This window comes from Panthera onca, chromosome A2, assembly GCF_046562875.1.
Source record: "Panthera onca isolate mPanOnc1 chromosome A2, mPanOnc1 haplotype 2, whole genome shotgun sequence".
Taxonomy (NCBI): Eukaryota; Metazoa; Chordata; class Mammalia; order Carnivora; family Felidae; genus Panthera; species Panthera onca.
Window position 1 is genome coordinate 16,915,872 of NC_138340.1, and position 20,924 is coordinate 16,936,795.

The 20,924-nt window shown below is 49.3% G+C and overlaps 1 protein-coding gene across 4 annotated transcripts in view; it reads left to right on the forward strand.

Annotated features, from left to right (window-relative positions):
- The window catches only part of PTPN23 (protein tyrosine phosphatase non-receptor type 23), a 35,639-nt gene that overhangs the window by 13,533 nt on the left and 1,182 nt on the right, over positions 1 to 20,924 (forward strand). For 3 of the 4 annotated variants that reach the window (XM_060630891.3, XM_060630889.3, XM_078443125.2), the window contains 20 exons: positions 13,261 to 13,388; positions 13,641 to 13,717; positions 14,369 to 14,418; positions 14,576 to 14,707; positions 14,974 to 15,054; positions 15,149 to 15,280; positions 15,377 to 15,424; positions 15,779 to 15,835; positions 15,975 to 16,033; positions 16,193 to 16,272; positions 16,387 to 16,501; positions 16,595 to 16,660; positions 17,032 to 17,177; positions 17,469 to 17,789; positions 17,864 to 18,018; positions 18,104 to 18,255; positions 18,349 to 18,528; positions 18,602 to 20,411; positions 20,514 to 20,698; positions 20,785 to 20,889. In XM_060630891.3, the coding sequence (XP_060486874.3) occupies positions 13,261 to 13,388; positions 13,641 to 13,717; positions 14,369 to 14,418; positions 14,576 to 14,707; positions 14,974 to 15,054; positions 15,149 to 15,280; positions 15,377 to 15,424; positions 15,779 to 15,835; positions 15,975 to 16,033; positions 16,193 to 16,272; positions 16,387 to 16,501; positions 16,595 to 16,660; positions 17,032 to 17,177; positions 17,469 to 17,789; positions 17,864 to 18,018; positions 18,104 to 18,255; positions 18,349 to 18,528; positions 18,602 to 20,411; positions 20,514 to 20,698; positions 20,785 to 20,889 (4,079 nt within the window). Of the gene's footprint in view, positions 1 to 13,260; positions 13,389 to 13,559; positions 13,718 to 14,368; positions 14,419 to 14,575; positions 14,708 to 14,973; positions 15,055 to 15,148; positions 15,281 to 15,376; positions 15,425 to 15,778; positions 15,836 to 15,974; positions 16,034 to 16,192; positions 16,273 to 16,386; positions 16,502 to 16,594; positions 16,661 to 17,031; positions 17,178 to 17,468; positions 17,790 to 17,863; positions 18,019 to 18,103; positions 18,256 to 18,348; positions 18,529 to 18,601; positions 20,412 to 20,513; positions 20,699 to 20,784; positions 20,890 to 20,924 lie in introns of those variants that run through there. The other variant, XM_060630892.3, reaches the window with a different exon arrangement.

A 20,924-nucleotide genomic window follows, 5' to 3' on the forward strand; every position in this document is an offset into this window, starting at 1 on the left:
ACGCTTAGTTGATAAAACAGCAGCGGGACTTGAGAAGATGGACTCCAGTTTTGAAGGAAGTTCTATTGTGGGTCAGATGTTCTCGAGTAGCATTACACGCTACAGAGAAATCGTTCTTGAAAGGAAGAACCAGTCAGTGCGGCAAACTTCATTGTTGTCTTGGTTAAGAAATTGCCACAGCCGCCCAGCCATCGGTGACCACCACCCTGATCAAGTCAGCAGCCATCAGTGTGGAGGCAGGACCATCCACCAGCAAAAAGATTACAACTCACTGAAAGCTTAGATGATGGTTAGCATTATTTTAGCAATAAAGTGCTTTAAAAAAAAATTTTTTTTTTAACATTTATTCATTTTTTGAGAGGCAGAGTGAGACACAGTATGAACAGGGGTGGGGCAGAGAGAGAGGGAGACACAGAATCTGAAGCAGGCTCCAGGCTCTGAGCTGTCAGCACAGAGCCCGATGTGGGGCTTGAACTCACGAACTGTGAGATCGTGACCTGAGCTGAAGTCGAATGCTTAACCGACTGAGCCACCCAGGTGCCCCAATAAAGTGCTTTTAAATTAAGGTATGAACTTTTTAAAGATCTAATGCTACTGCACACTTAATAGACTACAGTGTAGTATAAACATAACTTTTATATGCACTGGGAAACCAAAAAATTCATTTTGACCCACTCTATTGTTTTGGTCTGGATCTGAACCTGCAATATCTCTGATGTGTGCCTTTACCTTTCTTCTTACTACTTTATAAGACTTATTCACACATTAATGGTATTGCTCCTTTATCTTCTATGATACAAATTTTTTTCAGTTCATTGTTTTTGTTTATTATATTTTTAGTGCACACTTCAGATTTTATATATAAATGTGTAAGGTCCATCCCATCCTTCCTTTTACCTGGCTTTGCTATGCACCCAGAAAAGCTTTGTCACCCATGTAAAATTGTGAGCAGTTACATATGTTCTGCTAGTACGTGTACTGGTTGATTTTTACTTAAGTCTTTATATGACATATATTTAAGTATATGATAGGTAAGGGGAAGCTTGTACTTTAACTTTTTCTCCATATGTTTTCTACTTGTTGGAAACACTCTTATACTGAATTCTTATATGTACTTTAGGTCTTTTCAGAATTTCCTGTTCTCTTCCACCATGTATCTGCCTGTGACAGGTCCACAGTATTTTAAGTATTGTATCTATTGTAGTTTTTCTATCTGCTAAGACTAATTCCTGGTGATAACTTTTCTTTTTCAAGTTTTCCAAGGCTATTCTCAAATGAGTATTTCTCAATGAACTTAGAATCTTTTTGTCAAGTTCTGCAGAATAGTGTTGGGAATTTTGTGAGCTCATACACCTTACAGGTTGATGAGATAGAATTAATATCTTTATGAGGTTGCTCTTCTCTGCATTTCTTCATATATATTACATACACACACATACACACATATGTGTGTATGTGTGTGTGTATGTGTGTGTATCTTTTTTTTTTTTTTTTCCTCCCCAGGCTTCTCAGTAAAATTTCCTTCATGTAGGTTTTTCACATATCTTGTTGAGTTTATTTCCAGATTTTTTTGGTTGTTGTTGCTATTGAGTGTCCTTCCCCATTCTATTATATATATTTTTCACCTGTTAAGAGTTGGTGTAGAGAAAAGCAACTGAGCAATTTAAGTTTAGTTATTTATATATTTGTAAGTAATCTTTACATCCAATGTGTACTCAGACTCAAGACCCTGAGATCGAGAATTGCAGTCTCCTCAGACTGAGCCAGCCAGGTGCCCCTCCATCGCAGATCCTATCCATACATTTTTCTATTTGGTTAACATTTTACCAGTCCTTGCTAGTACTAATTTCTGAATAGCTGATATAGAGAATGTTGGTAGTCTATGGGAATGCAAGCTGGTGCAGCTACTCTGGAAAACAGTATGGAGGTTCCTCAAAAACTAAAAATAGAACCACCCTGTGACCCAGCAGTTGCACTATGAGGCATTTATCCAAGGGATATAGGTGTGCTGTTTCGAAGGGACACCTTCACCCCCATGTTTATAGCAGCACTATCAACAATAGCCAAAGTATGAAAAGAGCCCAAATGTCCATCGATGGATGAGTGGATAAAGAAGATGTGGTATGTATATACAATGGAGTATTACTCGGCAATCAAGAAGAATGAAATCTTGCCATTTGCAACTACGTGGATGGAACTGGAGGGTATTATGCTGAGTGAAATTAGTCAGAGAAAGACAAAAATCATATGACTTCACTCATATGAGGACTTTAAGGGACACAACAGATGAACATAAGGGAAGGGAAACCAAAATAATATAAAAACAGGGAGGGGGACAAAACAGAAGAGACTCATAAATATGGAGAACAAACTGAGGGTTACTGGAGGGGTTGTGGGAGGGTGGATGGGCTAAGTGGGTAAGGGGCACTAAGGAATCTACTCCTGAAATCATTGTTGCACTATATGCTAACTAATTTGGATGTAAATTTAAAAAAATAAAAAATAAAAAAAATGTTGGTAGTCTAATTGAAAATACATCCAAAGTTAACAGGTCACTTGTGTACTAAAAAGTCACGAGTACTATTGGTTTATTGCAAGGATGACTGCTTAGATATGTGGCCGGTGATAGACAAGAAAATACTAACAGCTAATGATTTTTACAGCATGTATGTACATCTCTGAGACCTGAGCTCAGTCAAGCCAGTACAGACTTCAGACTTCTAACAAAAATCCCAGGGGGAAACGTGTCTTAACAACAGTGCATAAAATGATTAGGAAGATAATATATAAAAATATATTATTTGTAATTTGTTAGAAACCTTATTACAAGGAACTTACCTGACTTTTAAAAAATATTAAAAAATTTTTTTCATTGTGGTAAAATACAGGTAATGTAAAATTTAGCATCTTAAACGTTGTTTTTTACAGCTTTATTGAGGTATCATTTGTATACCATAAGATTTACTCAATTTAAGTGTACAGTTCAATGAATTTTAGTAAATTTATGGAGTTAATGCAGCTTTCATCACAGTCTAATTTTAGAACATTTGTGATATCCCCAAAAGAAACTTCTTGCCCATTTGTGGTCATTCCCTGTCCCTATTCCCAGTCCAGACAGCCACCAGTCTGCCTCTCCTTTTCCAGAAATTTCTCAGAACTCCTTTAGCCTCAGTTTCTTTGTCCAAAAAATGGGTTTCCCGATGATCCTTACTTCATTTTATCATTGTGTGGATTAGGTGAGATAATCCAGTATCGGTCCATTGTCTGGTATTCAGTAAGCACTCAGTGAGTATTAGCTATCATTATTATTTTACCTAGCTATCTGCAATCCTTAGGGATTAAACCTGCCATGTTTTCTTAGATCTAAAATATTAAATCAGATTTACTCAACTGCCTTTTTTTTTTTTTAACTGAACTTTAAACTACTTTTATTTATTTTTTAAGTTTACATCCAAGTTAGTTAGCATATGATTTCAGGAGCAGATTCTTTAATGCCTCTTACCCATTTAGCCCGTCCCCCCTCCCATCACCCCTCCAACAACCCTCTGTTTGTTCTCCATATTTAAGAGTCTTATGTTTTTGTCCTCCTTCCTGTTTTTATATTATTTTTGCTTCCCTTCCCTTATGTTCATCTGTTTTGTATCATAAAGTCCTCACATGAGTGAAGTCATATGATATTTGTCTTTCTCTAATTTCGTTTAGCATAATACTCTCTAGTCCATCCATGTAGTTGCGAATGGCAAGATTTCATTCTTTTTGATTGCCAAGTAATACTCCATTGTATATATATACACCACATCTTCTTTATTGATGGACATTTGGCTCTTTCCATACTTTGGCTATTGTTGATAGTGCTGCTATAAACATGGGGGTGAATGTGTCCTTTCGAAACAGCACACCTGTATCCCTTGGATAAATACCCAGTGCAATTGCTGGGCCGTAGGGTAGTTCTATTTTTAATTTTTTGAGGAACCTCCATACTATGTTCCAGGGTGGCTGCACCAGTTTGCATTCCCATCAGCAGTGCAAAAGAGATCCTCTTTCTCTGCATCCTCGCCAACATCTGTTGTTGCCTGAGTTGTTAATGTTAGCCATTTTGATACGTGTGAGGTGGTATCTCATTGTGGTTTTGATTTGTATTTCCCTGATGATGAGTGATGTTGAGCATCTTTGCATGTGTCAGTTGGCCATCTGGATGTCTTCTTTAGAGAAGTGTCTATTCATGTGTTTTGCCCATTTCTTCACTGAATTATTTGTTACTTAGATGTTGAGTTTGATAAGTTCTTTACAGATTTTGGATACTAACCCTTTAGTTCATATGTCGTTTGCAAATATCTTTTCCCATTCCGTCAGGTGCCTTTTACTTTTGCTGATTGTTTCCTTTGCTGTGCAGAAGCTTTTTATTTTGATGAGTCCCACATCTTAAGCATTTTGTGTGTGTGCATCGTAACCATTTTTAAGTGTATAGCGTTGTTAAGTACGTTTACATTGTCATGCAACCAGAACTCTTCATCTTGTAAAACTGACACCTTGCACCCATTAAACAACAAATCCCCATTCCTGCTTCCCACACCCTGGTAACTACTGTTCCACTTTCTGTCTCTGTGAATTTGACTACTTTACTACTTGACATAAGTGGACTTACATAGTATTTATCTTTTTATAACTGGCTTATTTCACTTGGCAAAATATCCTCAAGGTTCCTCTGTGTTTTAGTATGTTTCAGAATTTCCCTTTTTCAGGCTGAGTAATGTTTCATTGTATGTACATACCACATTTTGTTTATTCATTTATCCATTGATGGACACATGGGTTGCCTCCACCTTTAGCCTATTGTGAATAATGCCACCGTGGGTGTGGATGGGTTGTATGTGTAATGCTCATGTACAAATATCTGTTTGAGCCCCTGCCTTCAATTCTTTGAGTATATATCCAGAAATGGAATTGCTGGTTCATATGGTAATTCTATTTGTAATTTTTAGAGGAACCTCCATACTGTTTTCCACGGCAGCTGCACCTTTATATTTCCACCAACAGTGTACAAGGGTTCCAGTTTCTCCACATCCTTGCCAGCATGCATTATTTTCCATCTTTTTTATAGTAGTCATCTTGAGGAATGTGAGATGGTATCTCATTGTAGTTTTGATTTTGCATTTCCCTAATGATCAGTGTTGTTTAGTATCTTTTCATGTATTGTGTATCTGCTTTGGAGAAATGTCTATTCAGGTCCTTTGCCCATTTTTGAACAGAGTTTCTGTTGTTATGTCGTAGTTCTTTATATATTCTGGGTATTAACTCCTTATCAGATACATGACTTGCCAATATTTTCTCCTATTCCATGGATTGCCTTTTCACTCTGTTGACTGTGTCCTTTGATAGTCAGAAGTTTTACATTTTGATGTAGTCCTGTTTATCTGTTTTTTGTTTCCTGTGCTTTTGGAGTTCTACTCAAGAAATCATTGCCAGATCCAATGTCACAAAGATGTCCTTCCTTTGTTTCTTCTCCTTTGTTTCTTCTAAGAGTTTTATAGCTTCAGCTCTTAAATTTAGGTCTTCGATCCATTTTAGGTTTATTTTTGTAAATGGTATAAGGTAAGGGTCCAACTTCATTCTTTTGCATGTGGATTATAGTTTTCCCAGCACCGTTTGCTCAAAAGACTGTCCCCCGTTGAACGGTCTTGGCACCCTTGTCAAAAATCATGTGACCCCATGTATTAGTTTACTATGGCTGCCATAATAAAGTACCACAGACTGTGGCTTAAATAACAAATTTAGTTTCTCACAGTTCTGGATGCTGGAAGTCTGAGATCAAGGTGTTGATAGGGCTGATTTCTTCTGAGGCCTCTCTCTTGAGCTTGTGGATGGCCATTTTCTCGCTGTATCTTCACATAGTTGTCCTTCTGTGCATGTCTGTGTCCTAATCTCTTCCTATAAGGACAACAGTCCTATTGGACTAGTGCCCATTTGTATAATTTCAGTTTACTTTACCTCTTTTAAGGCTTTATCTCTAAATACAGTCACATTCTGAGATAATGAGGGGGGTAGGACTTCAACATATCAATTGGGGGCAGTACAGTTCAGCTCATAACATCATGTATGCAAGGGTTTATTTCTGGGTTCTTTCCTCTCTTTCATTGGTGTATATGTCTCTTTATGCCAGTATCACATTGTTTCAATTATTGTAGCTTTGTAATAAGTTTTGAAATTAGCAGTTGTGAGGGGCGCCCCCGGGGTGACTCTCAGTTGGTTGATTGTCTGACTTTGGCTCAGGTTGTGATGTCATGGTTTATGAGTTCAAGCCCCGCATCGGGCTCTCTGCTGTCAGCCTGGAAGCCCACTTCAGATCTTCTGTCCCCCTTTCTCTTTGCCCCTCCCCCACTGGCACGCCCGCACACACGTGCTCTCTCACACAAAAATAAAACATTTACAAAAATGTTTTTTTTTAATTAATTGTGAAATCTTTAGCTTTGTTCTTCTTTTTCAAGATTGTCTTGGCTCTTTGGAGTCCCTTGAGATTCCATATGAATTTTAGAATGGATTTTTCTCTTTCTGCAAAAAATGCCATTGGGATTCGGATAAGGATTTCACTGAATCCCTAAGGATCAAAAATCCAAAAAAGTAGATCATTTTGGGGGAGGTTTGCCACCTTAGTATTAAATTTTTTTAATACATGAATATGGATATATACCCATTTATTTATGTCTTTAATTTTAAAGTTTCTGGCAAAATTTTGTAGTCTTTTGCATTCTTGGTTAAGTTTACTTCTGTGTAATTCTTTTTGATGCTATCGTAAATGGAATTTTTTTTAAATTTCATTTTCTAATTGTCCATTGTGGTTATATACAAACAAATGAATTTTGTGTACTGATTTTTTTATTCTGCAATTTTGCTGAATTTATTTCTAACAGGCTTTTTATGAACTCTTTAGGGCTTTCTATATATAAAATCATGTCTGTATACAGAGATAATTTTTGCTTCCTCCTTTTTAATTTAGATGCCTCTTATTTCTTTTTCTTGCCTGATTGCTCTGGCAATCCAGTATGATGTTAAATAGAAGTTGTACAAGTGGGAAGCCTGTCTTATTCCTAGTCATAGAGGAAGAGCTTTCAGGCTTTTACCAGTTTGATACGATGTTAGTTAAGAGTTTTTCACATATGGCCTTTATTATGTTGAAATAGAGGAACTTAACTGACTTTTAAAGAAGGTGACACTGTTCTTAGCAAATTTGTCCAAAAGGTGAAATATCTCACTACTCTGTTTCAAAGAAGTTAAAAACCACTTTTCCTATTTGAATAACAAAAAGTTGAAATAAAAATTTTACTTACAATTTCAAAGTGTAGGAGATTGTATCTTTCTCCCAAAGCAGGGATAATTGCTTTTTGGTTTTTTTTCTTGTTTTATTTTAGAGAGAGAGCACACGAGCATGTGCCAGTAGGAGGGTGCAGAGAGAAAGAGAATCTTACTCAGGCCCCACAGCCAGTGTGGAGCCAAACGTGCTACTTGATCCCATGACCCTGGGATCATGACCTGAGCCAAATAAAGAGTCAGACACTCAACTGACTAAGCCACCCTGGTGCCCCAATGGCTATGTTTATATATACTAAAGAGGTAAACTACTGTGTATAAATTGAATTTTTTCCTTTTTTTGAAATATATTAGTCTCTTATGTAGAAAACAAAAAGTGGAGTCACACATCTTTGTTAAAATAATTTTAGCTTTTATAATTGCCCACGTATGTACATTTACTGCGATCTTTATTTCTTCATTGGGCTTCAGGTTACTATAAGGTGTCCTTTTGTTTTAGCAGTTCTTGCTGGGTAGATCTGGTGGCAGTGAATTTGCTCAGCTTTTGTTGATCTGGGAATGTCCTAATGTCTCCTGAGTTTTGAAGGACAGTTTTGCTGGATATAGGATTTTTGTTTGCAGGGTTTTTTTCTTTTCTTTGTCTTTTTTTAAAGTAGGGCTCCATGTCCAGTGTGGAGCCCAGTGCAGGGCTTGAACTCAGATCAAGACCTGAGATCAAGACCTGAGCTGAGGTCGAGTTGGACGCTTAACTGACTGAGCCACTCAGGCGCCTTAGCAGGCGTTTTTCTTTCAGTTCTTTGAATGTATGGATCTACTGCCTCTGGTCTCCAGAGTTCCTGGTGAGAGATCTGAGAATCTCTTTGAGGATCCCCTGTATGTGATGAGTCGCTTCTCTCTCGCTGCTTTCCAGATTCTCCGTGTCTTTGGCTTTTGACAGTTGACTACAGTGTGTCTTGTGTGGGTCTTTTGAGTTCATCCTGCTTTGAGTTTTTTAAGTTTCACGTCTTTCACCTAAGGAGTTTTAGGCCATTATTTCTTCAAATGTTTTCTCTGTCCCTTTCTTTCTTCTTTTTCTGGGATTTCTACAGTGCTTTTGTTGGTCTGCTTGAAGATGTCTTCACAGGTCCCTTAGACTGTGTTCACTTTTATTCAGTATTTTTTCTTTCTGTTCCTTAGACTTGGTAATTTCAGTTGTCGTATTGTCAAGTCCACTGATTCTTTTGTCTGCCTGTGCAGATCTGCTTTTCAGTCTAGTGGTGAATTTTTCAGTGTAGTTATAGTACTTTGCAGCTTCAGATTTTTTTTTTTTTTTTTTTTTTTTTTTTTTGGTTTCTTTTTACATTTTCTCTTTGTTGATATTTGCATCTTTCCTTACATTGTTTTCTTGGCCTTCTCTACATCTTCCTTTAGTTCTTTGAGCATCTTCTTTTTAAAATTTATTTCTATTTTTATTAATGTTTATTTTTGAGAGAGTAAGCACACAAACTGGAGAGGGAGGGAGGGAGGGAGAGAGAGAGGGAGAGAGAGGGAGAGAGAGAGAGAGAGGATCCGAAGCAGGCTGTGTGCTTTCAGCACAGAGCTCAGTGTGGGGCTCAAACTCACAAAGCATGAAATCATGATCTGAGCCAAAGTCGGATGCTTAACCAGCTGAGCCACCCAGGTGCCCCAGTTCTTTGACCATCTTTAAGATAGTTGTTTTAAAGTATTTGACTAGTACATCTACCACCAAGTCTTCTTCAGGAGCAATTTTTTTTTTTTTTAAGTTAATGTATTTTGAGAAAGTGCAAGCAGGGGAGGGGCAGAGAAAGAGGGAGAATCTCAAGCAGGCTCCGTGCTGTTAGTACAGAGCCCCAATGGGGGGCTCAAACTCATGAAGCAGTGAGATCTTGAGTTGAAATCAAGAATTGGACACTCAACCAACTGAGCCATCCGGGTGCCCCTTCAGGGACAATTTCTGGTTTTTTGTTTTGTTTTGTTTTTCCATTTGAATAGGCCACACTTTCCCTTTTTTTTTTTTTTTTTTTTTTTTTTTTTGGTATGCCTGGTGCTTTTTTGTTGAAAACTGGACATTTGAACCTAATGATGCGGTGACTCTGGAAATCAGAATCTCTCCCTTCCTCGGGGTTTGCTGGGCTTTTTGTTTTTTGTTTTTTGTTGTAGCCTGTGTGTCAAGAATTAGCTGAGGTTTAGGGGTGCCTGGGTGGCTCAGTCACTTAAGCATTCACCTTCAGCTCATGACCTCATGACCTCATGGTTCATGAGTTCAGGTTCTGCGTTAGGCTCTGTGCTGACAGCTCAGATTCTGGAGCCTGCTTCGGATTCTGTGTCTCCCTCTCTGTCTGCAAACCTCCCCCCACCCCCTCCACCCTGGTTTGCACTCTGTCTCTCTCTCTCTCTCTCTCTCTCTCTCTCTCTCTCTCAAAAATAAATATCAAAAAGAAAAAAAGAAAAAGAATTAGCTGAGGTTTCTGAACTTAAGGTCTTCTCAAGTCTTCTAAACCTGTGCCTTTCCCTGGATGTGCATGGTGACTTTCTCATTTCCCCTGTGTATATGGTTGCTTTCGAATGTCAGTCTGGCTCCCACATGTCAGTCTGGCTCACAGAAGGGAAAAAAGACAAATGGAGGGGTGAGTGGAAGGAGAAGTACTGTTGCTTTATTTATTAAAAATGTTTGTTTATTTTGAGAGAGAGTGCTTGTGAGCAGGGGAGGGGCAGAGAGAGAAAGAGAGAGAGGGAGGGAGGGAGAGAGAGAATCCCAAGCAGGCTCTGCGCTGCTAGCATAGAGCCTGACATGGGGCTCAGACTCACAGACCGTGAGATCACGACCTGAGCCAAAATCAAGAGTCGGGCACTCAACCGACTGAGCCACCCAGGTCCCCCAGCACTGGAGCTTTAAATCCCCTTTGAAGTCACTTCCACCTGAGGGAAGGTGCAGCAGTGGAGGGAGGTGTTTGTCCACCTTCCCCTTTGCTCCTCTGAGATCGGAAGCAGCAGTCCGTGATCAGAACACAGATGCCCCGTATTTGGAGGACAGAATCCTTGCTGCCTACTCTGGCTCCCACAGACTGTGCAGGCTGCTCCAGAAACACGTGCAGGGCTGGGGGCTGGGTAGCTGCTACTGTGCCAAGAGCTAAAATTCACCAAAATTTACCACCTAAGCCTTCCTCTGTGAGCTACAAGCCTTCAGTAGACTCCAGAGCTCCAAAATAGTCACCTCAGACAGATTCCACCAGTGCCATTGTTGTCTTGGTGGGCACAGGTTTCTGCTGCTTCCTCCTCTTCCACTTCCCAGAATATTCCTCATAAATTTTTTAAAAAGGTTTTACTTGGACAGTTTGCAAACAGTGAGAGAATCTTAACCCCCAGGACTGCCACCATTTTGTGTGCACATGCCACGCCCTGGGAGCAGCACTCCTCCTGGTCTCCGAAACCTCTTCTGCGGCACATTCTTTCAGGTGTGGGGCAGGCGGCCTGCACAGAGCAGTGGGCTGGAGAGCACCGGCCCAGGACCCAAGGCTCTTCCCAGGCCCTGGGAGGACAGAGACTAGGATAGCTACTTCCTCTAGCCGGGACTTGATTTTTTTTATCCAGAAAGTGTGAGAATTGGACTGGATTCGTGTTTCTTCAGCAAACAAACTGTTGTGTATAATCCAGACCAAAAAACCTCCCAAGTTCAGCAGTACATGAAGCGAAAATAAGAGTTTAAATTAGGAGGGGAGGGTGGGTGAGGGGTACTGAGGAGGGCACCTGTTGGGATGAGCACTGGGTGTTGTATGGAAATGAATTTGACAATAAATTCCATGTTAAAAAAAATTAAAAAATAACTAAATTATTACAGCAATTTTTTAACACTGGTCTAGTGAATTACAGAAAATGTGTCAAAGCAGAGAGACATGCAAAGCAGAGTCAGCATAAGTGAAGTTAAGCTTTTACCATGACTCTGTGATTTGCAGTTCAAATGGAGGGTGGATATAATTTGGGAAGCTATAGGCAACCCGCTTTGTGCGATCTGGCCCCAGTTTCCTCACCTGAAAAGCAGGGGCTGGAAGAGTCGTCCTCTAAGAAGACCTTCCAGTTGTAACTCCAAAATTCTCAGTTCTGTGACTGCAGGGCATAAAGCTGGCAGGCGTGGTGAGGGGCTCATGAGGGTGATGGGAGTGCTGCGGCTTCAGAGCTTCCTTTCTGACTCCTGTTCTGCTTGGCTCCTCCGTGTGTAGGCGACAGAGAACATGGCGGGTGGGACACGGAGGGCCGCGTTTCTTGGCTGGATTAAAAGTGCCAGTGGAGTTGTGTGGCTTGGAGGGAGGGTTGCTTCCATTGTCTCCCAAAGATGGTGTTAGGAAGTACAAAGACAAATCTCTATTTTAACCTTTTTGTATGTGCTTTATCGAGTATTTTAAAAAATGTGTAGCTAGCACATCAGATTTGTTGTTTCAAAGAGGTGGCTGCTTAAGATGCGGCTCCCGCTTTGAAAAATGGCGTCAGCCTAAAGGGAAAGGTTATTAAGTCCCCATGGTATTTGATGACAGCAGAGGTTCTGATGGGGAGGGGGTGGTGACTAGATTCCAGACGCCCTGGCCCTGGCCTGAGGGACCGGTCACACCCTACCATCATGGCCGAGAGCCTTCGCCTTGCTCTGCGCCCTCTGGAGGCTGCTCCACAAGGGAGCTTACATTCCTGCTCCGAGGGGACGATGGGGCCCGGGGGAGAGCTGCTGAGTGGGACGGGCCCCAGCTCTCCCTTCTGAGGCAGGGGTCTTGGAGCCCAGCTCCACAGGGTGGTGTCCTGGAGGGTTTCTTCTAGCAGGTGGTGCTGGCCAGCTGTGCCCTGGAGTCCGGGGGTGGGGGGGCTGGTTCACCCAGCTGGGGGGCGAGGGCATGCACAGTGCCTCCGGCCCAGCCCTTTTTTGTGTTGGGCACTTGCTTCTTGGAGAGTATGTTGTCTACTCTTCTCTTTGAGCACAGGTTTTGTCTGCTTTGTTTTGTTTCCCCAAAATGGGAAAAGTTTTGTTTTTTATAAAGAGTAAAAGTATTCAATATAAAAAATAGAGTATTAAATACATATCTCTATGTATATAGAGAATAGGATAAATTACTTAGACCCAGTGGTAATCATGTAACATTTTGGTGTATAACCTTCTAGAATCTTTTGTCTTTGTGTATATACCTAGTTGGCTCTCATTATCTATGTAATTTTACATAAATGAAATCATACTGCTCATCTGTTACTTTTTTTTCCCCCAACGATAAATATGTCATAAACATCTAAACATAATAGAGACTCTTGTCTTCAGCCTTTGTGGCTGTAGAGTATTCTCTTTTGTGGGTAGGTGTGACATAATTTATTTAAACAGTCCTCTTTAATGGAAATTTTGGTGGCATCCAGTATTTGGCCCTGTTAATAATACTGTGATAAATACCCTGTGTGTTCATCCACGCATTTGCTTTACTGGGTATCTTTTACTGTAGGTTTTAGATACAGAACTGTGGGTCAGCATTAAGTACTTTAATGTTTTTTTCCTAGTATTTATTTTTTTTGAGAGCAGCGGGGAGGGGCAGAGAGAGGCTAGGGGTGGCAGGGCTCAGAGGATCTGAAGCAGGCTCCGAGCTGACAGCAGACAGCCTGATGTGGGGCTGGAACTCACAAACCCTGGGATCATGACCCGAGTTGAAGTCAGATGCTTAACTGAGCCACCCAGACACATCGTACATTAACATTTTTAATGTATGTTTTAAAACTGCCTTCCAGAAAGGTGGGACTGAGCCAGCCAGCCAGCCCTGGCTGGTGGGATGGGTGTTGAACAACTACAGGTTTAGCTGTGGGCTTTCTTTGCATCCCTTGGAGTGTGCAGTCTCCTAGCTCAGATGTATGTTTCTTGGGCATCTGTGGGCAGACAGACCTGCCTGTACTCTACCCCAAATGATGGCAGGCCTGCTTCTCCCATCTGCCCCCCAGAATGCGGTCCGTGTCCCACGGGACTTTGAGGGCTGCAGTGTCCTCCGCAAGTACCTAGGCCAGCTCCACTACCTGCAGAGTCGGGTCCCCATGGGCTCGGGCCAAGAGGCCGCTGTTCCTGTCACCTGGTAAGAGCTGGCAGGCAGGGCTGGGGGGAGCCTGGAGGGTGCCTGGGCAGCCCAGGGTGTTTGGATGGTGGGGGTGTCCCTTCCCTTTACTCTCCTTCCCGCCCCCTTCCTTGCTGCCGAGGATGGGGAGTGGCTTGGTGTGGTCTCCCCAGGCCTCCCTCTGACCTGCAGTGGGGTAGCTGGTCCCATCACCTGGCCTCAAGGTCCCGGCCAGCTCCTTCCCTTAAGATGATGGGGGTGGCCTGTCTGCAGGACCGAGATCTTCTCTGGCAAGTCTGTGGCTCATGAGGACATCAAGTATGAGCAGGCCTGCATTCTCTACAACCTCGGTGAGCTGCCTAACCCCTTCTCCATGTCCCTACCTCCCAGGCCCGCCAACCTAGGATCTCAGCTCAGCAGAAAGTCACAAAGGCAGTGTGCTCATGGACAGAAGGTCCCCGGATTCTGACCCCTTCACTGCCTCCCCCATAGCTCTGCCAGCACCTCTTTTCTGGGCCGTGGGCAGCCACCTGCTGGGGAGAAGCTCCATTGGGCTGGCTGCCACATGGTGTTGCTGCTGTGTGCTCTGGCCAGGAGTAGCGACCTGTCTTCATAGACTGGACAGCACTGCCTTGGCTTCTGGTTGGTCTCAGCTAGCCCTGCTGACTTGGCCTTAGTGTGGCTCAGGGGAGGTGCCTGGGGAGCCCCAGAGTCCTGTGTAGGCACCCCTGGGGCTTCAAGACTGGACCTGTAGGCTAGGGGCTATGGATGGGAGCTCCTCCTTCCAACACCCACACCTCTGCCTGGTGTAGAGCAGCAGACTGAGGGGCCAGGCTGGACTTCTGAGTGTGTCCTTGGGCCAGCAGCCCCAGTTTTCAGATTCCTGTTTTCCTGACTGTGAGTGACAACACTGCCCCCTCTGCCTTACACTTGACAAAGGTGTGGGCAGCCTGGGGAGCGGCCCCGGGCCAGCCCTGACACCATGTTCTCTGACTCCCCAGGGGCACTGCACTCCATGTTGGGGGCCATGGACAAGCGGGTGTCTGAGGAGGTGAGGAGGGGAGGGGCAGTGGGTGGGACAGAGGACATAACCCAGGAGGGGTGCTGAGCGTCCTTCACCCCCAGAGTTTGCGTCCTGTCCTGCGGGAGTGGACACGGGCAGCTGTCTGGCTCTGCCTCTGGCCATCCTCCGCCTCTTCCCCTCCCAGGGCATGAAGGTCTCCTGCACTCACTTCCAGTGCGCGGCAGGCGCCTTTGCCTACCTGCGCGAGCACTTCCCTCATGCCTACAGCGTTGACATGAGCCGCCAGATCCTCACTCTCAATGTCAACCTCATGCTGGTGAGGAGGTGCCCTTGTTGGGGCCCGGTTGAATCCGGGGATGGGGACGGCTGGTGCCGGCTCCTAGACCAGGCCCTGTGCAGGTGGCAGTGGGGCCTTGGCTTTGAGCTTTTGAGCCCCGGTGGATCAGAGCGGGGCAGCGCTTCTTGGAGTAGGGGAGGTTGGAGGAGCGAGGACAGGGGAGGGGAATCCCTCTGTGGTCCCCCTGATGGGAAGGGTAAGATCTCCGGGTAAACAAGCGAACGCACCTGCATTCGTTGGTCCAGGGCCAGGCTCAGGAGTGCCTTCTGGAGAAGTCAATGTTGGACAACAGGAAGAGCTTTCTGGTGGCCCGCATCAGCGCACAGGTAGGGACGGGGGTGGGTGGTGGCCCTCAAGGGACTGAGAGCAGGCCTTTAGTTCACTCCTGACCCCCACTCACGGCCCCATCCTGGCTCCCAGGTGGTGGATTACTACAAGGAGGCATGCCGGGCCTTGGAGAACCCTGACACCGCCTCGCTGCTGGGCCGGATCCAGAAGGACTGGAAGAAGCTCGTACAGATGAAGATCTACTACTTTGCAGCTGTGGCTCATGTGCGAGCACTGTGACCACTGGGGGAGGGGGGATAGGCCGGGGGTGGGGCTGCCACAGCTGGGAAGTAAGTGGTGGCGTCTCTTCTCTCTCGCCAGCTGCACATGGGGAAGCAGGCTGAGGAGCAGCAGAAGTTCGGGGAGCGGGTGAGTGAGCCACGGCAGGGGGTTAGGACTAAGTCCAGCCTAGGGGGTGCTAGAGGGGAAACTTCCCTTACCGAGTAGGAGAGGTTGTCCTGGCCGTCCCTCACCCCCACATCCTTGGCCACCGCTGGCTGTAGGCCTGGTGTTTCTTTTATGTTGTCCCATCTGTTTTCACCCTGATCCCAAGAGGCCTGAGGAGGTGGGGCAGGGGGTGACACTGAGCTGTTGGCTGGGCTGGTGCCTGGCTGCTTCCTCAGCTTCTGGTCTTCTAATGGGTCACCCGATGGCCAGGCAGGGCTTAATGGGGTGGCAGGAGGAGGGAAGGATGGACCGGGCTCTGCCTGCTGCCCCGTACAGGTCGCATACTTCCAGAGTGCCCTGGACAAGCTTAATGAAGCCATCAAGTTAGCCAAGGTAAAGCTGAGGAAGAGCATGGCTGCCCCTCAGAGCCCTGAGAGTACATGGTGGGGCTGAGGCTTGTCCTGACGCTGGCTTGACTTGGTGCTGAGTGTCCTCCCCACTCCCCGTCCCCCCCACCTTCCCTGTCCTACAGGGCCAGCCTGACACTGTGCAAGATGCGCTTCGCTTCACTATGGATGTCATTGGGGGAAAGTGAGTCTGTGGGGCCGGTGGTGGCCCCGGTTCCTACTTGTTGGGAAGGGTCTTGGCCCTTTGCCTGCATCATGTACCTGAGAATAGTGGGCCCCCTGGGAGGCTAGGTCCTGGATCCCTGCTGATTGCTGGACTCCCCACTTCCCCTTCTGACCCCAGGTACAATTCTGCCAAAAAGGACAATGACTTCATCTACCACGAGGCTGTCCCAGTACTGGACACCCTGCAGCCCGTGAAAGGTCTGGAGCTGAGCCAAGGCTGAGGCTGGGGGTAGGGGGTGAAGACGGGAGGACAGAACAGAGGCAGACTCCGCTTGTGTGGACTTGGTCTCCAGTTGTTCCTCTCCCTCCCAGGTGCCCCCTTGGTAAAGCCCTTACCAGTGAACCCCACAGACCCGGCCGTTACGGGCCCTGACATCTTTGCCAAACTGGTACCCATGGCTGCCCACGAAGCGTCGTCACTGTACAGGTGGGCAGGAGGGGCCGGCCCCGTTCTTAGCACACGTGGGGTTGGGATGTGTCAGGACATAGGTTTCCAACAACTGCTCTGTCACTTCTGCAGTGAGGAGAAGGCCAAGCTGCTTCGGGAGATGATGGCCAAGATTGAGGACAAGAATGAAGTCCTGGAGTGAGTGTGGGGCCGGAGGTGACACAGCAGATGTCTGTGGGGTCCCCAGTGCTGCCTGCAGCAGGGAAAGGAATAACGAATGTCCTCTTGCACCAGGTTTCCTAGCACTGCTTTTCCTGCCCGTGGTCTCGGGTGCTGGATTTAGAGGGTGAAAGTCACAGGTCTTGGGAGGACAGTGTCCCTCTGTCGCATTTTCTTCACCAGCGCCCCGGGTCTGTTCTGTGGGGCCAGGTCAAGACCTCCAGTGGTAGAGTCAGGATGCGAACTTGCCCTTTGCTAGGACCTCAGACCCAGTTTCAGTGGTGGGGCTCGCTCTCGGGAGAGGAGTGAGAAGTTAGGTCAACACCCACCTGGTCCTCTTGCCCCCACAGCCAGTTCATGGATTCGATGCAGTTGGATCCGGAGACCGTGGACAACCTTGATGCGTACAGCCACATCCCGCCCCAGCTTATGGAAAAGTGTGCCGCTCTCAGTGTCCGGCCCGACACCGTCAGGAACCTTGTCCAGTCCATGCAGGGTGAGCAAGTGGGGAGAAACAGGTGGGTGGTGGAGGTCACCTGTAGTGGCCGCCTCCGTGTCCTCTGTTCCCCGAGGACGGAGGTTAGACTTCTGAGCACTAGGCACGAGCGCCCACCTCCATCCCTCCGTGGATCCCTGCGCCCTGTGTGCCCTGCTCGGCGAGCACTGGGTCACACACGGGCCCTTGACTGAGTGGGCGGTTCTGTCTCCCTGGGGATGGACGCAAACGGGCGCCTAGTGTGCCTACCTCAGGAACTGCGCCCCCCCCCCCTCCCCCGCCACCCCCTAGTGCTGTCAGGTGTGTTCACGGATGTGGAGGCCTCCCTGAAGGACATCAGGGAGCTGCTGGAGGAGGATGAGCTGCTTGAGCAGAAGTTGCAGGAGACCCTGGGCCAGGCCGGGGCCAGCCTGGCGGGAGGGGCCGGCTCCAAGGCGGAGCTGGCCGAGGTGAGGCGAGACTGGGCCAAGTACATGGAGGTCCACGAGAAGGCCTCCTTCACCAACAGCGAGCTGCACCGCGCCATGAATCTGCACGTCGGTAACCTGCGCCTGCTCAGCGGGCCGCTGGACCAGGTCCGGGCTGCCCTGCCCACGCCAGCCCTCACCCCAGGTGAGTCCCTCCCCTCCCCAGGGCAAGGGAGGCAGGGCTGGAGGCTCCGGTCTCACGACCACCGCTGCTCCCAGAGGACAAGGCCGTGCTGCAGAATCTGAAGCGCATCCTGGCCAAGGTGCAGGAGATGCGGGACCAGCGCGTGTCCCTGGAGCAGCAGCTGCGTGAGCTTATCCAGAAGGATGACATCACCGCGTCACTGGTGACCACGGACCACTCGGAGATAAAGGTGGGTGGGTGAGCAGGGGGTGTCCCTGGGCTCCGCCTGTAAGCGGCGAGGCCCTGAGTGTCTGTCCTCCGCCTCCTTCCCGCAGAAGCTGTTCGAGGAGCAGCTGAAGAAGTATGACCAGCTGAGGGTGTACCTGGAGCAGAACCTGGCCGCCCAGGACAACGTGCTGCGGGCGCTGACGGAGGCCAACGTGCAGTACGCGGCCGTGCGGCGGGTGCTCAGTGACCTGGACCAAAAGTCAGTGTCCGGCCCCCTGCTCTTTCTCGCCCAGCCTCCCGCCCGGGGCGCGGCCTAAGCTGCTCACCTCGTGCTGGCCCTTCTGCCCCCCAGGTGGAAGTCCACACTGCAGACCCTGGTGGCCTCCTGTGAAGCCTACGAGGACCTGATGAAAAAGTCCCAGGAGGGCAAGGACTTCTATGCTGACCTGGAGAGCAAGGTGGCTGCCCTCTTGGAACGGGCCCAGTCCACCTGCCAGGCCCGAGAGGCTGCCCGCCAGCAGCTCCTGGACAGGTGGGTGCGGCCCCACACCCCAGGCTAGGCCGACAGGGGTTTGGCTCCATGACTTCCTCACCTCGTTCTGCAGGGAGCTGAAGAAGAAGCCACCCCCACGGCCCACAGCCCCGAAGCCGCTGCTGCCCCGGAGGGAGGAAGGAGAGGCGGTAGAGACCGGAGACCTGCCTGAAGAGCTGCGCAGCCTGCCTCCAGACGTGGTGGCCGGCCCGCGGCCACCCGACACCTACTTGGGAGCCGCCGCCCCTCTCCACTTTCCTCCCGGCCCCTTCCCCAGTGTTGCAGGCCCGGGACCCCACTATCTCTCAGGACCCTTACCTCCTGGTACCTACTCGGGCCACACCCAGGTATTGCCACCCAGGGTCCCCCAGGCCCCGGGACACCCTGCAATGGCCATGGCCCCCGGACCTGCCCTCTACCCGGCCCCTGCCTACACACCGGAGCTGGGCCTCGTGCCCCGATCCTCCCCACAGCACGGCGTGGTGAGCGGCCCCTATGCGGGGGTAGGGCCACCCCCACCGGTGGCAGGCCTACCCTCAGCCCCACCTCCCCAGTTTTCGGGCCCCGAGTTGGCCATGGGGGTTCGGCCAGCCACCACCACGGTAGATAGCATCCAGGCCCCCATCTCCAGCCACACGGCACCACGGCCAAACCCTAGCCCTGCTCCTCCCCAGCCCTGCTTCCCGGTGTCCCCACCGCAGCCACAACTGCTCCCTGCACCCTACACCTACCCTCTGGGGACCAAGCAACCCCTCACAGCTCCCCCTGCCCAGCACCACTTTCCTCCTGGGATTCCCCCAGGTTTTCCAGCCCCGAGGGTGGGGCCCCAGCCCCAGCCCCAGCCCCAGCCCCAGCCTCATCCCACAGGAGTACCATTTGGGCCCCAGCCCCCCCAGCAGCCCCTTCCACTCCAGCATCCGAACCTCTTCCCACCCCAGGCTCCAGGGCGGGTACCCCTCCAGCCCTCCCAGCCCCCCCAGCCTCCCTATCCCTTTACCCCTCAGCCTGGTGTCCTGGGACAGCCAACGCCTCCCCTGCACACACAGCTCTACCCGGGCCCCTCTCAGGACCCTCTGCCCCCCCATTCAGGGGCTCTGCCCTTCCCCAGCCCTGGGCCACCTCAGTCTCCCCATCCCACCTTGGCATATGGTCCTGCCCCTTCCTCCCGGCCTCTGGGCCCCCAGGCAGCCCCTCTCTCCATTCGAGGTCCCTCACCTGCTGGCCAGCCCACGCCCAACCCCCACCTGGTGCCTTCTCCGGCCCCATCACCGGGGCCTGGCCCAGTACCTCCTCAGCCCCCCGCAGCAGAGCCGCCCCCATGTGCGCGCCGGGGCACCGCGACCGCGGACCTGCTCTCCTCCAGCCCTGAGAGTCAGCACGGGGGCACACAGCCTCCCGGGGGCGGGCAGCCCCTGCTGCAGCCTACGAAGGTGGACGCGGCTGAGGGCCGCCGGCCACAGGCCCTGCGGCTGATTGAGCGGGACCCCTACGAGCGCCCCGAGAGGCTGCAGCAGTTGCAGCAGGAGCTGGAGGCCTTCAGGGGCCAGCTGGGCGACGCAGGGGCTCTGGACGCCGTGTGGCGAGAGCTGCAGGAAGCACAGGAACAGGACGCCCGGGGCCGGTCCATCGCCATCGCGCGCTGCTACTCGCTGAAGAACCGGCACCAGGACGTCATGCCCTATGACAGTAACCGCGTGGTGCTGCGCTCGGGCAAGGATGACTACATCAACGCCAGCCGCGTGGAGGGGCTCTCGCCGTACTGCCCGCCCTTGGTGGCCACCCAGGCACCACTGCCCGGCACAGCCGCTGACTTCTGGCTCATGGTGCACGAGCAGAAGGTGTCGGTCATTGTCATGCTGGTGTCCGAGGCTGAGATGGAGAAGGTAAGGGGGGAGGGAGGGGTGCCGGAGAAGGTAAGAGGGGGCGGGGCGTGCCCAAGAAGGACCCTGCAGAGAGCCCTGACTGCCTCATCTGTTTTCTCTCAGCAAAAAGTGGCACGCTATTTCCCCACTGAGAGGGGCCAGCCCATGGTGCACGGTGCCCTGAGCCTGGCGCTGAGCAGCGTCCGCGCCACCGAGACCCACGTGGAGCGCGTGCTGAGCCTGCAGTTCCGCGACCAGAGCCTCAAGCGCTCGCTCGTGCACCTCCACTTCCCCACGTGGCCCGAGTTGTGCGTCTGCTGCCCCGGGGTGGGGACGGTCGGGGCGTCGGATGGGGTCCCCCTCCGGCTCACGGGTCCTGCCCCCACCCCCGCAGAGGCCTGCCTGACAGCCCCAGCAACTTGCTGCGCTTCATCCAGGAGGTGCACGCGCACTACCTGCATCAGCGGCCCCTGCACACGCCGGTCATCGTGCACTGCAGGTAAGGCACGGAGCGGGAGCGGGCACTTGCCTGCG